The following is a 15,983-nucleotide window of genomic DNA, read 5'->3' as shown; positions in this document are numbered from 1 at the left end:
CGGCGGTGGCGGCGGCGGCCGGAGGCCGGGGCTGGGGCTGAGGCGGGGGTCGGGGCTGCAAGGCCCGCGGGGCGGCAGGCAGCGGCGGCCCGGGGCTCAAGCCCGGATACGGGAGCGGCCACCATGGCCGAGAGCATCGTGAGTGGGGCGGCCGGGCAGGAGGGTGCCGGGATGAGGCAGCAGATTTGCCGGCGCGGCCTGCGGAGAGGCCCAGCGGCCCGCCCTCCTCTTCATGGGCCGGCCGGGTGGCCGGGCTACCGCCCTCCTCTCTTCAGCTCCTCCCGTCCCCGGCCGACGGGGGAGGCCGGGCCGTCCGCGGGGTGTGGGTTGTGCCGGCCTTTCCATTCCTGGTCGCGGGGGTCGCGCTTGGAGGGGCTGCAGTTCCTCGGGGCCGGGGCTACGATCCCTTCTCGCCTCCTGTCCGTCTGTCTTGCCTCCTTTCGTCGCCCCAGTGAGTGCCTTGTCATGGGTTCCTTAAAAGGAGAGCACTTTCTGTAAACGGGGACCCCATCCCACGAGAGGAAGCTGCTAAGAAGGGAAACGGTGGCCTGGTGGATGGCAAGGAGACCTTGACAGCTTCCTGTCTGTAAAGGGTTGTTATAAAGGTTGATCTCATTTTGTACCCGAAGTCAGGGATTGACACACTCCCTTTCCCTGCTTAAAGTTAAAAAAAAAAAAAAAAAAAAGGTGAAAATCAGAAAAAACTGGCCATCCCTTAACTTGTGGAAAGTTTCCTCTCAGAAGTCAGTGTGGCCGGAAAAAAGCCAAAAGACCAGCTGGACAGAAAAATTTTTGGTTAATTAACGTTAAGGGCCACTTGGGATTTCCTGGAGGAAGCAGAAGCAGTATGGGGTGGCAAGTCATGTTCAGAATTTGGCCATGGGAGAGCCTCTGCAGTTTTGCCAGGTGTCGGGAATGGCATTCATCCTCCTCTCTGGATGCTCTGGGCTGCAGGAACCTCCAGCTCTGGACTTTCAGGCTTTCATCCAGTGACTCCTCCTAATGCAGCTCTCCATTCAGGGGCCCTGGCGTCTGCTCCGTGTTTCCCAGCCTGGAGATGAGCAGAGGGCATGAATGCCCCAAGAGAAACGAGCAACTGATTCCTTTTAAAATAAGATTTACTAGTCTTTGGTGACTCACTCTAGAAATAGGTTAAGAATTAGCACTCAAATCTGCTTCCAGACTTTCTCTTTACTGTAATATTTTTAACCAAATTGCAGTAACCATGGACACGTGAGTTGTTTCAGAGAAGGCCACTTTTCTACTAGTGTATATAAGGCTAGGGTCTCATTGATAGCATGGATCTCTTGTCGAATTTCTCAGATTGTCAGGAATTAAAACAGATGATTCTTCTGAAATTTATTTCAAAAGTTTTTATTTATTTAGAAAGAGGTCTTCTAAAATTTTCTATGGGATAACTAATTTTTATTTCACCAGTTCTTTGACTCCCCCAAGAAATATTCTGGGCTCATATTCTTATAAATAGGGAAACTTAGTTACCAAGAAGCTATGTGTCCATGTTGCCTGGTCTGTCTCTTGTGTATTTTACTTTATACCATGTGTCAAAGGCCAAGTCGTACCTTCCCTCAGTATGAATTATCTTTGTCTCTTGGAGTTAAATACTGAGCTTAGCTTGGAAACCTGGACTGCTGTGCCCTGTTGTAAATGAACAAGTAGAATAAGTTCTTAAGCTTTAGAGCTCTCCAGAAGCGTGTTATCCTGACCTTTAGCTTCTCGAGGTGTGGAGTGTCATGCTCTTGGTCCTAAGTGAACAGTCAAAGCAACGGTCATAGAATCCCTCAAAGAGAAGCAGAGCTCTTTACTTCTTAACCTGCCTCAGTGTTGGAGACAGATTTCAGAAACAAATAAACGGGAGTTTACCTAATGCCCAGGCTGTGTATTAAGAAAACATTTTTCTAGATGTTGAATCCAGAGTAAAGCATACTAGAAATCAAAAGTCAAAATAATTTGAGTGCACATAGATGAGTGAGAAAGTTAAACAGATGTTGTTAAGAAGCAAAAAGAAAATACTTTATGCTCTTAATTAACAATTGGGATTTCATAAGGCTTGTTCAACACAAAATCTTAAAAACTGAGAACAATATGGGGACAAAGGCTTTTCAGTTAAGCAAAAGTTATTAGAAAATGAGAAAGACATAGTCAAGCTATTTCAGCAAAATCTAGATGATTCTTGTTTGGTAAAGGTGGACAGATCGAAAGCCATTGTGGCATTTTGTCCTGTATCAGTGAAAGTCTTTTTAAAAACAACTGCTTGTGACATTTCTTGTCTGTATAGTGTTGTTTTGAATACAGTGTACAGTGCAGTAGTTGCTGAGGGGAGTAACTATAAAACATGAGTACTTTCTGGCACATTCTGTTCCTCCCATGCCTCAGGTGGTTGGAACATCCTCTGTCTTGCTGGCGTCAGGGCATGCCGGTTTATGCTACCCACTGAGGCAGGACCTTGGATGGTTGGCCAGGGCATAATAGCACACTTTCACTGGGCTTCGATCAGCATGAAAATCAAGTCTAGAAAGTGATGCTCCGTCCAGTTGTCTTCCAGGCCTAGCAACCATTTCAGGCTTGCCATGAAAATATATATATTTTAAACCCTGCCAAATTTTACCGTGGTATTAAACACATTTTTTTTATTCTTTTTTATTGAAAGTAAATAACAAATTAGAGGATTTCCTGTGATCCTTTTTATGTTTTTAATTGTTTTTTGTTTGTTTGTTTGTTTTGGCTGCGGGATCTTTGTTCCCTGACCAGGTATCTAACCTGTGTGCCCTCAGCTTTCACTGCGGAGTCGTAACCACTGGACCACCAGGGAATTCCCTGTGATCCTTTTAAGTTAGTCTAGTCTGTGTATGGATCCTGGAACAAAGTGAGATATTTTTTAAAGAACTCAGTTGTTCATGATTCATGGTGGGTTTTTTCCTGCTGATTTAAAAAAAATTTTTTTTTGTAAATCGGAAGAGAAAAACGTTAGTGTTTCAGATATATTCTGTATAAATAATGGTTAAAAATTGAAGTCGTATTTTTCTGAGTGAAACGGTGAGAGTTGAGAATTAGGGCAGTCCTCTTAGGATGTCCTCCCATGAGCTGATGTCTCTCAGACCTCTGCTTCATTTTCTAGAAACATTGGGTTGGGTGTTGGCAAGGGGAAGGGTGAGGTTTGGCTCTAAGTTTCGGTGACCCAGATGCTGAAAGACTGCAGAGGTTAGTTTCAGTAATAGGTCAGGACCTTCCTAGTCTGTGCAGTAACCAACTTGTTTCATTTACCACAGATAATTCGTGTTCAGTCCCCAGATGGGGTGAAGCGGATCACAACAACAAAGAGAGAAACAGCTGCAACATTTTTGAAAAAGGTACTTGTGGCTTGGGTATTGACCTTCCTTCATCCTCTCCTGTTATTCCCTTCCTGTTGTGTACCTTTTCTCTTTTCCTCATTTCCTGAGTCCGCCCCCTCCCAAGTTCAGTCTCTTGTATTGCTTTTCTCTGTCATGATTGGTGGGACTGATACAGGATCAGACGTGTCACAGCTGACCACTGCTAACCATTGCAGGACCAAGGGCCCAAAGGTCAGTGTAAAAGGATTTCACAAGAGGAATATTTATGAGTGAAAAATCAGAGAATGAGAAACTTGAATTGTCCATCAAAGGGGAATTGCTAACATGTATACAATGATCCCACTTTGTTCTTAAAAAATTAAAGCCACATACACAAATTGTTGTGTGAGAATATGGTTTGAAAGAGCACAAGCCAGACCTAAAAGGGGCAACCCCAGGAGGGGAGGCCAAAGTAAGGAGAGTGGCTTTTGCTTTATACTTCATACCAGAGGTAGGCAAAGCATGGCTTGTGGCTGGCTGCCTGTTTTCATTGGAACACAGCCACACTCATCCGTTTATGCACTGTCTGGCTGCTTTTGAGCTCTAGCAGCAGAGCTGAGTAGTTGTGATAGACTATATGGCCCTTTACAGAAAAAGTTTGCCAGCCTCTACTTTATGCATTCTTTACTATTTGAATTTGTTGCAGGCAGCTGTTACCTTTGTAATGATAAAAAATATCATTTTTCACTGTTCGTAAGCAAAAAAAATTGTCAGATCACAGACTGTTAGAGCCAGAGGGAATCTTAGGTGTCATGTATTCTGATCTTTTTATTTTCACAAAGGTGGAAACTGAAGTCCAGGGAATAAAGAGATTTGCTGAGCATCACACTGTGTTCTGTTAGGGAAGCCACAGCACTTACCTGGGAAGTTTGGCTTCTGAAAGGTAGTTGCTATCCTGATTCCAACAGTGCTGCTTAAGTGACCATATTTACAAGAATAAAAGGAAAAAATCAGGTGCAATAGACAGCAGAGAAGAGAATCTCTATGTCTTTTAAGGACTTTTTAATATCTTACTCTTTGCTTTTTTAGTAACAGCTGACCATTGTCAGCTTGCTCCTGGAGGTGGTGCTGGGATACACTAAATGCTCGAGTTCTTGAGAGATTGAGACAAAGACTAAGCATTACGTAGCTATTGCTTGGACAGTTGTGGGGATAAACATGAGATGTAAGGGGACTGCATACAGTTGTTCTTTACTTTTCTGAGTCTTTGTGATACAGAAATTTCTTAAACTTAAATCTGTAGTAACCAGGGGACTTCCCTGGTGGTCCAGTGATTAAGGCTCCGCGCTTCCACTGCAGGGGGCACAGGTTACGGGTTTGATCCCTGGTTGGGGAACTAAGATCCCGCATGCTGTGCAGTGTGCCCAAAAAAAAAACCTAAAAAAAAAAAAAAAATCTAGTAGTCATGTAGAGATATCATTTCATTTTGTTTTTAACTTGAGACTTTTGTGCTTGGCATCAAATGTAGAGTTGTTGGACAGGTTAAATTCAGATGATTTCAGAGAAACCTAAAAAGTCAGGATTGTAGTTCTGCCTTTTATTTGCCTCAGAAGTATTCCTAAAATCCTGGTGTTTCCTCTGGTAGTTAATTGTTGTCTTGCATAGGGAATATAGACACAATAACTGTCATTGGATGTGGGTGGAGTCAGGGAGGTACAGTTTAGTGTTGACTGATTAATCGCTGAAGCCATCATCAACACGGTAGTCATTGTTTAGGAGAAATTTTCTTGGGAATACTCAAAAACAAACATTTATTACTCTGAAGTAATGTTTCCCCTCAAGTGAAAATCGTTTTCTCTGATTATACAAATAATATGGATTAATTATAAAAGGCTCAAAAACAATACAGGAAAGTATAAAGAAGAATAACTCAAGATTTTATTAGCCAGAAATAACTGTTAATGTAACGTCTTTATGTGTACACATGTGCAGACACACACACACACCTCTCTGCATGTGCATGTACACATACTTTCACCAAAATGGGATCGTACTATACTACTGCTGTATTTTCATCAAATCTGACTGAGTTTAAGGAGAAACATTTACTTATTTATTTTTTAAAAAATTAATTAATTAATTTAAAATTAATTAATTTATTTTTGGCTTTGTTGGGTCTTCGTTGCTGCGCGCAGGCTTTCTCTAGTTGCGGCGATCAGGGGCTACTCTTTGTTGCGGTGCAGAGTCTTCTTATTGCTGTGGCTTCTCTTGTTGCGGAGCACGGGCTCTAGGTGCGTGGGCTTCAGTAGTTGTGGCTCGTGGGCTCTAGAGCGCAGGCTCAGTAGTTGGGGTGCACCAGCTTAGTTGCTTCGCGGCACGTGGGATCTTCCGGGACCAGGGCTCGAACCCGTGTCATCTGCATTGGCAGGCGGATTCTAAACCACTGCACCACCAGGGAAGCCCAAGGAGAAACATTTATGTATCAGTAAGAAAGAAAAAAATGCTGTCACACCTACTTGTAGCATTTTATTTTATATGTAAAGTGCTTTTTTAGACTGATTTGGAAAATAATGTGTTTTAATCATGTATTATGTATTTGTAAGGAGGAAAATCCAATTGAAATTAATTGGGTAGGCTCTCCCTATGAAATCATACTCAGAGTCCAGCCCTCCTGAACCTTTTTTTTGACTCAGCTGTCAACGTCATGCTTACTGAAGGGGTCACTGGTTGCCCTCTCAGGAGGGTCAGTGTGCCAGCTGCCGACAGCTGTTCTGCAGGTACTGGTGCTAGAGTGCTTACGAGCAGGGCTCAAAAACTGAGATCCCTGTTCCTTCCTTCATTGATCATTAAATGGATTGTTTGATAGAAATGTTGAGGGGTGACAGTTGTTTAGCTAACTGGGTGACAGGTTTGCATGAGCCCAGGCAATGACCCGTCTGTCAGCCCTGCTGCCCTGCAGGCAAGAGTTGTAAGCCTCTTGCTGTAAGATGCACCCGTTGTAGTGAAGTTCAAATCTCACCTTGTGATCATTTGTATACTGCTTTTTTTCACTTGACAATAGGTTATGGACATAGTTCTATGTCAATAAATGTAGTTTTACGTCTCTTTTTTTTCTGTGGTAAGAAAAATAACATAAAATTTGCCATGTAAACCATGTTTAAGTGTACGGTTCAGTAGCATTAAGTACATTCACAGTACTGTGCAGCCATCACCACCGTCCATCTCCAGAACTTTTCCATCTTCCCAGACTGAAACTCTGTCCCCGTTAAACACTAACTCCCTCTCCCCCTCCCCCAGCCCTTGGTAATCATTCTACTTTCTATCTCTATGAATCTGACTCCAGGTCTCTCACATAAGTGGACTCATACTGATTTTTTTTTTAAGATTTTTTTGATGTGGACCATTTTCTTAAAGTCTTTATTGAATTTGTTACGGTACTGCTTCTGTGTTATGTTTTGTTTTTTTGGCTGAGAGACATGCAGGATATTAGCCCTCCGACCAGGGATTGAACCTGCACCCCCTGCATTGAAGGCAAAGTCCTAACCACTGGACTGCTGGGAAGTCCCTTGATTTTTAATAATTAATAATTTGTGCATTTGTGTCCTATAAGTGGGCTTTGAAATGGCCTTCCTGTCCCCTCACAGACTTGCCTGAAAAGTGTATATTGACCACTGTGAACATTGTTGGCTCCAACTTGCTGTCCCTACACTTGGCAGCCTTAATCCTGATTTAATATGTGGCATTATGCCCTCTAAGGAAATTGGTTTTGCGAGTGTGATGAGATGGCTTACATTGAAAATCTCTCAGGATCTTGAGTTACTGGTTCCTTTGAGACCATCTAATGCTTCTCACTCAAGAATTACTTCTTGGGCTTCCCTGGTGGTGCAGTGGTTGAGAATCTGCCTGCCAATGCAGGGATCACGGGTTCGAGCCCTGGTCCGGGAAGATCCCACATGCCACTGAGCAACTAGGCCTGTGAGCCACAACTACTGAGCCTGCGCATCTGGAGCCTGTGCCCCGCAACAAGAAGAGGCCACAACAGTGAAAGGCCTGCGCACCACAATGAAGAGTGGCCCCTGCTTGCCGCAACTAGAGAAAGCCCTCGCACAGAAACGAAGACCCAACACAGCCAAAAATAAATTAATTAATAAATTAATTTTAAAAAATAGGAACAATCATTAAAAAGAAAAAGAATTCCTTCTCTGTGAATCACCAGATCATAAACCCCTCCAGGACAAGTTCTTCTGGCTATCTTGCTCGCCGGTGTCTTCTTTCACCTCCACGACCCAAGAGTTTGCTTCTGCTGCTGTCACTGCCCTGAACTGGCCCTTATAGTCACCCCAGATCCTACCTTGGCAGTGAAAGTGCTGGACCACCAGGGAATTCCCCTCAGTCCTATCTTAACTGACCTCTCAGCAGCAAGTGACATTTTCCCTTATAATACTTAAACTTTTTTTTTTAACTGTGAAATAAAATACTTGCTAAGAAATGCTTGAAAAATATGAACAGCCAAAATGATTGATGATGAAGCAAATACCCAGGTCTGGGTGGGGGGCAGTGCCAGTCTCTAGCAACCATAGGTCAGCCTTCCTACTCCCTCACCCTGTCACCCCTCTCCTGACTTGATGGGGGTTGCTCCCCCACTTTTCTGTGTTTTACCACACAGTATGCATTCCTAAACCCTAAATTTTAGTTTTGCCTATTTTGAACTTGAGATAACTGGAATCATGCCATGTATTCTTTTCTGTTACCTTCAATTATAAATATTTGTATTAATTTTACTCCATACCATGTTCCTGGTTTTATTACCTCAGGTGTGAAATAAAATTGTTAAGATTTTAATCGTGCTTTTTTTTTTTTTTTTTGTGGTACGCGGGCCTCCCACCGCCGTGGCCCCTCCCGTCGCGGAGCACAGGCTCCGGATGCGCAGGCCCAGCGGCCACGGGCCACGGGCCCAGCCGCCCCGCGGCACGCGGGACCCTCCTGGACCGGGGCATGAACCCGCGTCCCCCGCATCGGCAGGCGGACTCCCAACCACTGTGCCACAAGGGAAGCCTTATCGTGCTTTTTATAAGACTCTGCTAAGATTTTTTTTTTTAATGCCTGATATCTTATGTTAGATTTTTGTATCTTTAGATAGAGAATTCACAGAGTTCATAGGAGTGGTTATTTTCACAGGAGCATCATATAAAACCTAATACATGTATTTCTTCATATCCCGAAAGTGGGCTTCAACATATGTGAAGTAATGTTGTTGGTTATCGTATTTGAAAATGCAGCTGAACCTCAGTCCTGGTATAAAGCAAAGAGCTCAGTCATGTGGTCACAGGGAAGAACCTCTGCCCATAGGGCTGCCCACATAGCACCGTGCTCCACTCTGGAGATTGCCTTACATCCCAGGAGTGCTGTGCTAACTCACACAGCCGACATTCCTGGTACAAGAGTTCTTTCTCATTCTTGGCAATAATTGCAGTGCTTTGTCTACAGAAAAACAGAATGGTTTTGCAGAATAAAGTGCCACAATTTGTTAATTTCGGTTTATATCTGTTTCAGAAAAAGGAGCCATTAATTTTAGTCTTTATTTTTACCTTTTTTGCTCTTGGGAATACAAATTTCATGGTCTTAATTTCCTGGTGCTTTATTTATTAATGCCACTTTTACCTTGGAGAGAAAAAATCACATGGTATCAAATACTTGTAATACATTTGATACAAAGTCTTAACTTAGTCTTAAAGGCCATTTCTTGTTAGCATTTTCAGAATTTCAGAATGACAAGGTGATTCAGAGTTACCTTTTAAAAATTTTATTTATTTTTAATTAATTAATTAATTTTTTTGCGGTACGCGGACCGCTCACTGCTGTGGCCTCTCCCGTTGCGGAGCACAGGCTCTGGACACGCAGGCTCAGCGGCCATGGCTCACGGGCCCAGCCGCTCCGTGGCATGTGGGATCCTCCCGGACCGGGGCACGAACCCACGTCCCCTGCATCGGCAGGCGGACCCCCAACCACTGCGCCACCAGGGAAGCTCAAAATTTTATTTATTTATTTTTGGCTGCGTTGGGTCTTCATTGCTGTGCACAGGATTTCTCTTGTTGCAGCGAGCAGGGGCTACTCTTTGTTGTGGTGTGTGGGCTTCTCATTGTGGTGGCTTCTCTTGTTGCGGAGCATGGGCTCTAGGCGCACGGGCTTTAGTAGTTGTGGCTCGCGGGCTCTAGAACGCAGGCCCAGTAGTTGTGGCGCACAGGCTTAGTTGTTCTGCAGCATGTGGGATCTTCCCGGATCAGGGCTCGAAACCGTGTCCCCTGCATTGGCAGGCGGATTCTTTTTTTTGGCGGTACGCGGGCCTCTCACTGTTGTGACCTCTTCCGTTGCGGAGCACAGGCTCCGGACGCGCAGGCTCAGCGGCCATGGCTCACTGGCCCAGCCGCTCCACAGCATGTGGGATCTTCCCAGACCGGGGCACGAACCCATGTCCCCTGCACTGGCAGGCAGACTCTCAACCACTGCGCCACCAGGGAAGCCTGGCAGGCGGATTCTTAACAACTGCACCACCAGGAAAGGCCCTAGAGTTGCTTTCAATCATTTTTTTAATCAGCAGAAAGTACTGTTAGTACATAAAGTTAATCTTTAAACTCTTGTTTTCCTTACAGTAAATAAATTCTAGGTTTTATCAATAATTCTGTGTTAAAGGGCAAATCAATCATAGGCAAAAAGCAGCAGGTAGAACAAGGTATAAAATGGGGGGGGGTGGTGAGCCTTTGGGTGCCTCAGGGACATGCGGCTCCTCCCTGGTCCTGTTCCTGACCTGTGGTTGTTGCTCTGTCAGGATTCTCCGGGCAATTCTGTGATGGTTTCCTACTGTGTGATTTGGAGTTCTTACCTTCGTGTGTCCTCTGCGTCGGAGTTTCTGTCTGGTGTTGTTCAGCCTGAAGGACATCCTCTGGCATTTATTGTGGTGGAGGCTACGGGCAACAGGTGCCCTTGGGTCTTGTCAACCTGAGAATGTTTTCATTTTGCCCTTGTATTTGAAGGGTATTTTCTCCAGATGGAGAATTCTGAGTTGACAGATGTTTATTCCTGCCTCAGCACTTTAAAGATGTTGTTCCATTGTCTTCTGGTCTCCATTGATCTTTGGATTTTAGCAGTGTGATGATGACATGCCCAGGCGTAGTTTTCTCTTTATTTATCCTACTTTGGTTTTGCTGAACTTCCTGGATTTGTTACTTTATGTTTTTCATCAAATTTGAAGGTTTTGGCCATTCTTTCTTCAAATGTTTTTCAGTCCTAGCCTTATTCTCTTCTCCTGAGGATCATTTGATATTGTCACAGGGGTTCCTAAGACTGTTCATTTTTCTTTCAAATCTCTGTCTTCAGATTATCTGGCTTCTGTTAACCCATCTTTAATTAACTTTGTTTTTGTCATCTCCCTTCTGATGATAAGCCCACCCAGTGAATTTTCTATTTCAGTTATTGTGTTTTTCAGATGTAGAATTTTTGTTTGATTCTATTTTATCATTTCTGTTTCTCTGCCAAGATTCCCTGTCTCTTCTTTGTTTAACTGTACTCTGATGATCCTGAAAGTCAAGCTCCAGATCTGACCCCTCTCTTGGCCCCAGACTCAAATTTCCTCACGAGAGAGCAAAATAACAAGAGAAATTTGCTTAATGAGGAGCAATTTCTAAACTCACTAGTAATGTCTGATGTATATGTGGTCAGGGTAGTGAGACATCAATATGTTATTAAATCTCTGTTGTTTGGGTGTTGTTTTAGGTCGCAAAGGAGTTTGGCTTCCAAAATAACGGCTTCTCAGTTTACATCAATAGAAACAAGACTGGAGAAATAACAGCGTCATCTAACAAATCCCTCAACCTGCTGAAGATCAAGTGAGTGCCCGAGGGGAGAGGGTGGGGAGTAGGGAGGGCATGCTGGCACCAGTTACCCGCCTGAGGCCACTCAGTTCTCTCCTTTTTCCTTCTCGTGCTACTGTGATTATGGTCCTGAACGCAGACCAAAGTGCAGGTGACTGTGCTTCTTGCCAGGTGTTTGGCAGCCACGCTGAATCTGTAGTTACTGTTGAGCCGGTTTGATTGACTTGCGGAATTTGGGGATGTGTGTCACAGAGAAGGAGTTATGGTCCTGGGTTGTGTGTGCGCCTGCACACTCAGCTGCGTCACTGCGGAGAAGGACCTTGAACGTAGCTCCGTGCGTCGTTCTGCCTCGGAATCTGCTTGGTAGGTTGGGGGGGCTGGCAGTACAGTGGCCTATTGCCCACGCTGTATTTCTTGCTGGCAGGACACCCTGGAGTGCCTTAGAATTGATGGGTAATGTCAGAAGGAGTTTCTAGGGTGCAGAGACCTCTTCCTGCATCCCACTGGCTGTTTTTCTAGTTTTATGGGAGCACAGCCACATTCATTCATTTATGTGTTTTCATGCTACAAGGGCAGGGCTGAGTGATTGTGACAGAGACTGTATGGTCTGCAAAGCCGAAAACGTTTACTATTTGGCCCTTTACAGAAGAGGTTTGCTGACTCCTGTCTGAACTGCCTGGGCACACCTCACGTATCAGTGAGCAGAACCCTTCAAATCATCTTTATCCTCAGACAGAGGGCAGGGAATTCTCCCATGGGGCTACAAGCAGCCTGGCTGCTGTAGCCACTGCCTGAGGGTTGGGCTGGGCTTTGCTGGCACTTGGCTGTGTGCCTTTTACCAGTCAGAATAAGAGGCTATTTTGGCAGTTTGTGTGGTCATTTTTAGATTCACGACTAGTATATCTAGTGGGGAAAAATACAATTTTAGCATTAATTTATTTGTTCTTCAACAAGTATTCGCTTGGTACCTGCTCTTTGCCTGCCGCTGTGATGCTGTAAAGCCTTTCCCTGTTTACGTTCGTTTCCAGGGGGTGAGGGTCATCTTTCCTCCCAGCTTGCAAAGGGTTTTTGCATCTTGAGAATCACTTCCTATGGGCGTTCCTCGGGTTTGGACTCACACCCAACACTCATTGGCTGTGTGCCTGGGAAGTCATCTAACCTCACTGGGCCTCACCACCCTTGTCTGCAAGGGGTGGCGATGCCCCCTCCACATGGTTGTCCGGTGCCTGCACGTGATGAGCACTGCAGGGGTGGCAGCTGTGTGTCTAAGCTATTCTGATGACTGGATGCCAGAAACGGGGGCTGCAGAGTGAAACACCCTGTCTGCCTGAGGTGTGGTCACAGTTGGATGGCATGGATTATCCTAGAGCATGTTTTTCCAGTGATAGTTGTGATGCTTGTTGAGCAGCACAAGCCCAAACTTGAGAACCTTGTCCTGTCACCGCTCGAGAGTTATCTGACCATGTCTGTAAGAGTGTGGTCACCCTGAGCTCCTTGTGGGTTTCACTCCACTGCCTCTGCTTCCATTGTCGCAGTTCAGCTGGCTGTTATAATTCTCTTGTTCATTTGTAGGTTCTTTTTTTCCCCTCTGTCTGCTTTTAAGATCTTCTGTTTGTCTTGGGGTCCTGTGGTTTCTGTTTGACCTGTCCAGCTGTGGATTCCTAGTTGGTTGGTTGGTTGGTTTAATGCTATCTGATGTAAGATGTGTTTTCTGTATCTGCAGGTTAGGTCTAGAAAATTCTTGGCCATTATCTCTTTATTTTTTTTAAGATAATTTATTTAATTTATTTTTATATTTTGTTTATTTATTTATTTGGCTGCGTCAGGTCTTAGCTGCGACACATGGGATCTTCGTTGCAGCACACAGGCTTCTCTCTCTAGTTGTGGCATGCAAGCTTAGTAGTTGCAGCGCGCGGGCTCTAGAGCACGTCGGCTTATTAGTTGCCCCACAGCATGTGGGATCTTAGTTCCCCAACCACGGGTCGAACCTGCGTCCCCTGTATTGGGAGGCGGATTCTTAACCACTGGACCACCAGGAAAGTCCACATTATATCTAAGTATTACCTCTCCCCCGTTCTCTCTATTATTTCAGTGATTACGTTTTTTACTTTTTTCTATTTAATTCTGTTTGATTCCTTTCAGCCCTGGCTGTTAGGTCATGTGCTCGCAGGGGCTCCTTCCCAGCTTCTGCTGTGCTCTCACCCTGACCCCCAGGCTTCCAGTGAAGACTGCTGGGTTCCCTGGAGGCTCTGCCTTGGCCTATCACACACCGGATGCTTCCCTCTCGGGTCTTGAGGAGTCTGGGGTCTGTCTGCCCCGAGTGAATTCAGGGTTTGTGAGGATCCTTTCACACTGTTGCTGTTGTTGTCTAGCCTGTCCCTAAGCAGGGGATTTGGGAAGAGCTGCCGAGTCTGCAGCCCCTCTGCCCACTCTCCGAGCCCCTTGTCATTGCGGATAGTCTCTTGTTGCTTGTACTCCTTTTGTTCCGTTTCCAGCTAGCATTCCATATGTAAGTTTATATTCTTTGTCTTGAATTCCACACCTGAAGTCCTTGGCTGTCTAAATCTGTTGATTGTTGTCTGCCCTCTGTTGCTCGCAGTGGCTTGTTTCTCTTTTATATTTGGTGACCTTTATTTGAGACCTTATATTTGGCCAATCTTGGTCTTAGGGGGCCCTGAAAGATGGGTTGGTGACTTTTCTGCGGAGAAGCCATTTGCTTCTCTCGGCACAAGGGGGCGTCATGGGCCCAGCACTTGAGTTAATTTCTGTCTGGTTTCCTGAACCAAGTAGCATCCCTGATTTTACCCCGGACACATGGTGGAGCAGGCCTTTGGTTACAGACTTCTCAGCAGTGACTTTTCCCCTACAGCGTAGTGGATGGAGGCAGACAGGGTTCCTCCTTGGTTCCTGTTTTCAACTGGTGGGTTTTTCCCAGCGGTTGAGACATCCTTCAGACATCTGGCTTTGTGTGGCATTTCAGGTTCAGCAGCTCGCTTTGGGCAGGCAGGCTCAAGGCCTCGTCTCTCGTGGCCCAGACAGTGGCTATAAGCCAAGCTCAGGGTTCCCATAATGGGCTGGCTGGAGGTTCCTTCACTATTCTTATTTGAGCTGCTGTGGGTTTTTGGACCCTTGGGGAAACTCTTTTCTTTAGAGCTCCACAGTGCATTTTAGAGGATATTTGTTAAAACTGATGTAGCATTTGAGCCATGTATCCTGAAGCTGGAGGGTGTTTAGGAATATCTCATTTGCTGTTAGAAACAAATCTTCAATTACAAGTTGGTGATTTTATCACCCTAACTTATGGGAGGGAAAAGAGGGGCGAGCAGACCCGTTGAAGAGGTGCAGCCCAGCCTCCTGCTGTCCCAGTTGTGGTGCCTGCTCCTATTCTCTCCGTTTGTTGGTTGGGGGCTGCAGGCAGTTCTTTCAGTCTTTCTTCCTGTATGTGCATCTTGTTGAGAGCAGTGAAATACTTGCCTGGTGGTGGTGCTACAGCTTTTCCTCCTGTACTGGTGTTGAACACGCTGAGTGTCTCGGGACCTGCAGTGCTCCCGGGTGGGGACTGTTCACCCATACCTGCGGGGTGGCAGTCAGGCTCTGGCAGAGTCAGTGGTGGGTCTGACAGGGGAAGGACGCCGTTTACATTGAAAATGATCGAAAACCAAATATTGTCCTTTGCACTGTGAATCATGGCAGCCTTTGTGGAAAGCAGTACGTCAGTGGCTTTAGGAACAAACGAAACTCCTGAGGTCGAATGGGCCCTCTCCCAGAAATCCACCCTACGGCCGGGAGACCGTGCGACTGCCCGTCTCTGGGCGTTTTCGCGGTGGGGCCTGTGGTGCAGGTCCCACAGGGAGCCATGTCCGTCACGCGGGGAGCAGCAAAGCGTATCGTGAGGCACCTTCACTGCCGAACGTTGATTAGACGTAGACCGTGTTTGGAGGGATTACGAGAGAACAGCAAATGCAGAAAGTGTGTCTCTTATCATCTCAGGTTTGTATATCAGTGACGTGTGCTATGTACACATGTATTTGTGAACGTAGAGAAAGCAGTGGAAGGATATGTCCCAGGCAAGTAAATGGGGGGGCAGCTGAAGAGAAGGCCAGGGAACGAATGAGGGAAAGTGGGAGCTAAGCAGAGAAGGAGGAGGGAGGGGGCCATGCAGCTCCAGTGTCCGCTATGATTTTGTGTGTTCTTTGTGGAACCAGGTGCGTGTGCGGCATAGATTGCGCAGTGTGGTTGTAAGGAAGTTATGTTACAGTCCAGAGAGCCTGCTGCTGACCTTCATGGGGGAAGAGGCATAGGGGAGGTGGGAAAAGAGAACTCTGGTCTCTTAAAATTGGAAGCCTCATTGTTCAGGCCTGCAGGGTGGTTGATGTTGCTGTTTGCAGGTGTCAGAGGTTCTCACACCTGAGTTGATCTTCTGTACAGCTCAGGTTGTGGAGAAAGGAAGGCGGCCTCTACTTAACATTTGTCATTTGAACAGGCATGGAGATTTGTTGTTCCTGTTTCCCTCGAGCCTTGCTGGACCGTCGTCTGAGATGGAGACATCGGCCCCACTGGGGTTAAAGGCCTGTGGTGCTCCCAATGTGGTGGAAGATGAGATCGACCAGTACCTCAGCAGGCAGGATGGGAAGATCTACAGGAGCCGTGACCCACAGCTGTAAGTGCCTGCGGGGCCACAGTGTCAGTGAAGTGAAATGTCTGTAACGTGCCCTGATAAAGAAATGTAAGTTTTGAGTTTGACCATCTATTTTCAGATTACATCTCACTTCAAGCTATTCTGTGA

The 15,983-nt window shown here is 45.7% G+C and overlaps 1 protein-coding gene across 2 annotated transcripts in view; it reads left to right on the top strand.

Moving 5' to 3' along the window:
• Positions 1-15,983, top strand: part of NPLOC4 (NPL4 homolog, ubiquitin recognition factor) — a 50,716-nt gene continuing 34,733 nt past the window's right edge. The window contains exons 1-4 of one of the 2 annotated variants that reach the window (XM_065897167.1): positions 1-138; positions 3,288-3,368; positions 11,100-11,212; positions 15,681-15,857. In XM_065897167.1, coding sequence (XP_065753239.1) covers positions 124-138; positions 3,288-3,368; positions 11,100-11,212; positions 15,681-15,857 — 386 coding nt within the window. In that variant the 5' untranslated portion in view covers positions 1-123. The remainder of the gene's footprint in view (positions 139-3,287; positions 3,369-11,099; positions 11,213-15,680; positions 15,858-15,983) is intronic. The other variant, XM_065897166.1, reaches the window with a different exon arrangement.

The sequence above is a fragment of the Phocoena phocoena genome, chromosome 19, assembly GCF_963924675.1.
Source record: "Phocoena phocoena chromosome 19, mPhoPho1.1, whole genome shotgun sequence".
Classification (NCBI taxonomy): Eukaryota; Metazoa; Chordata; class Mammalia; order Artiodactyla; family Phocoenidae; genus Phocoena; species Phocoena phocoena.
This window is presented reverse-complemented; position numbering and strand designations above follow the sequence as displayed.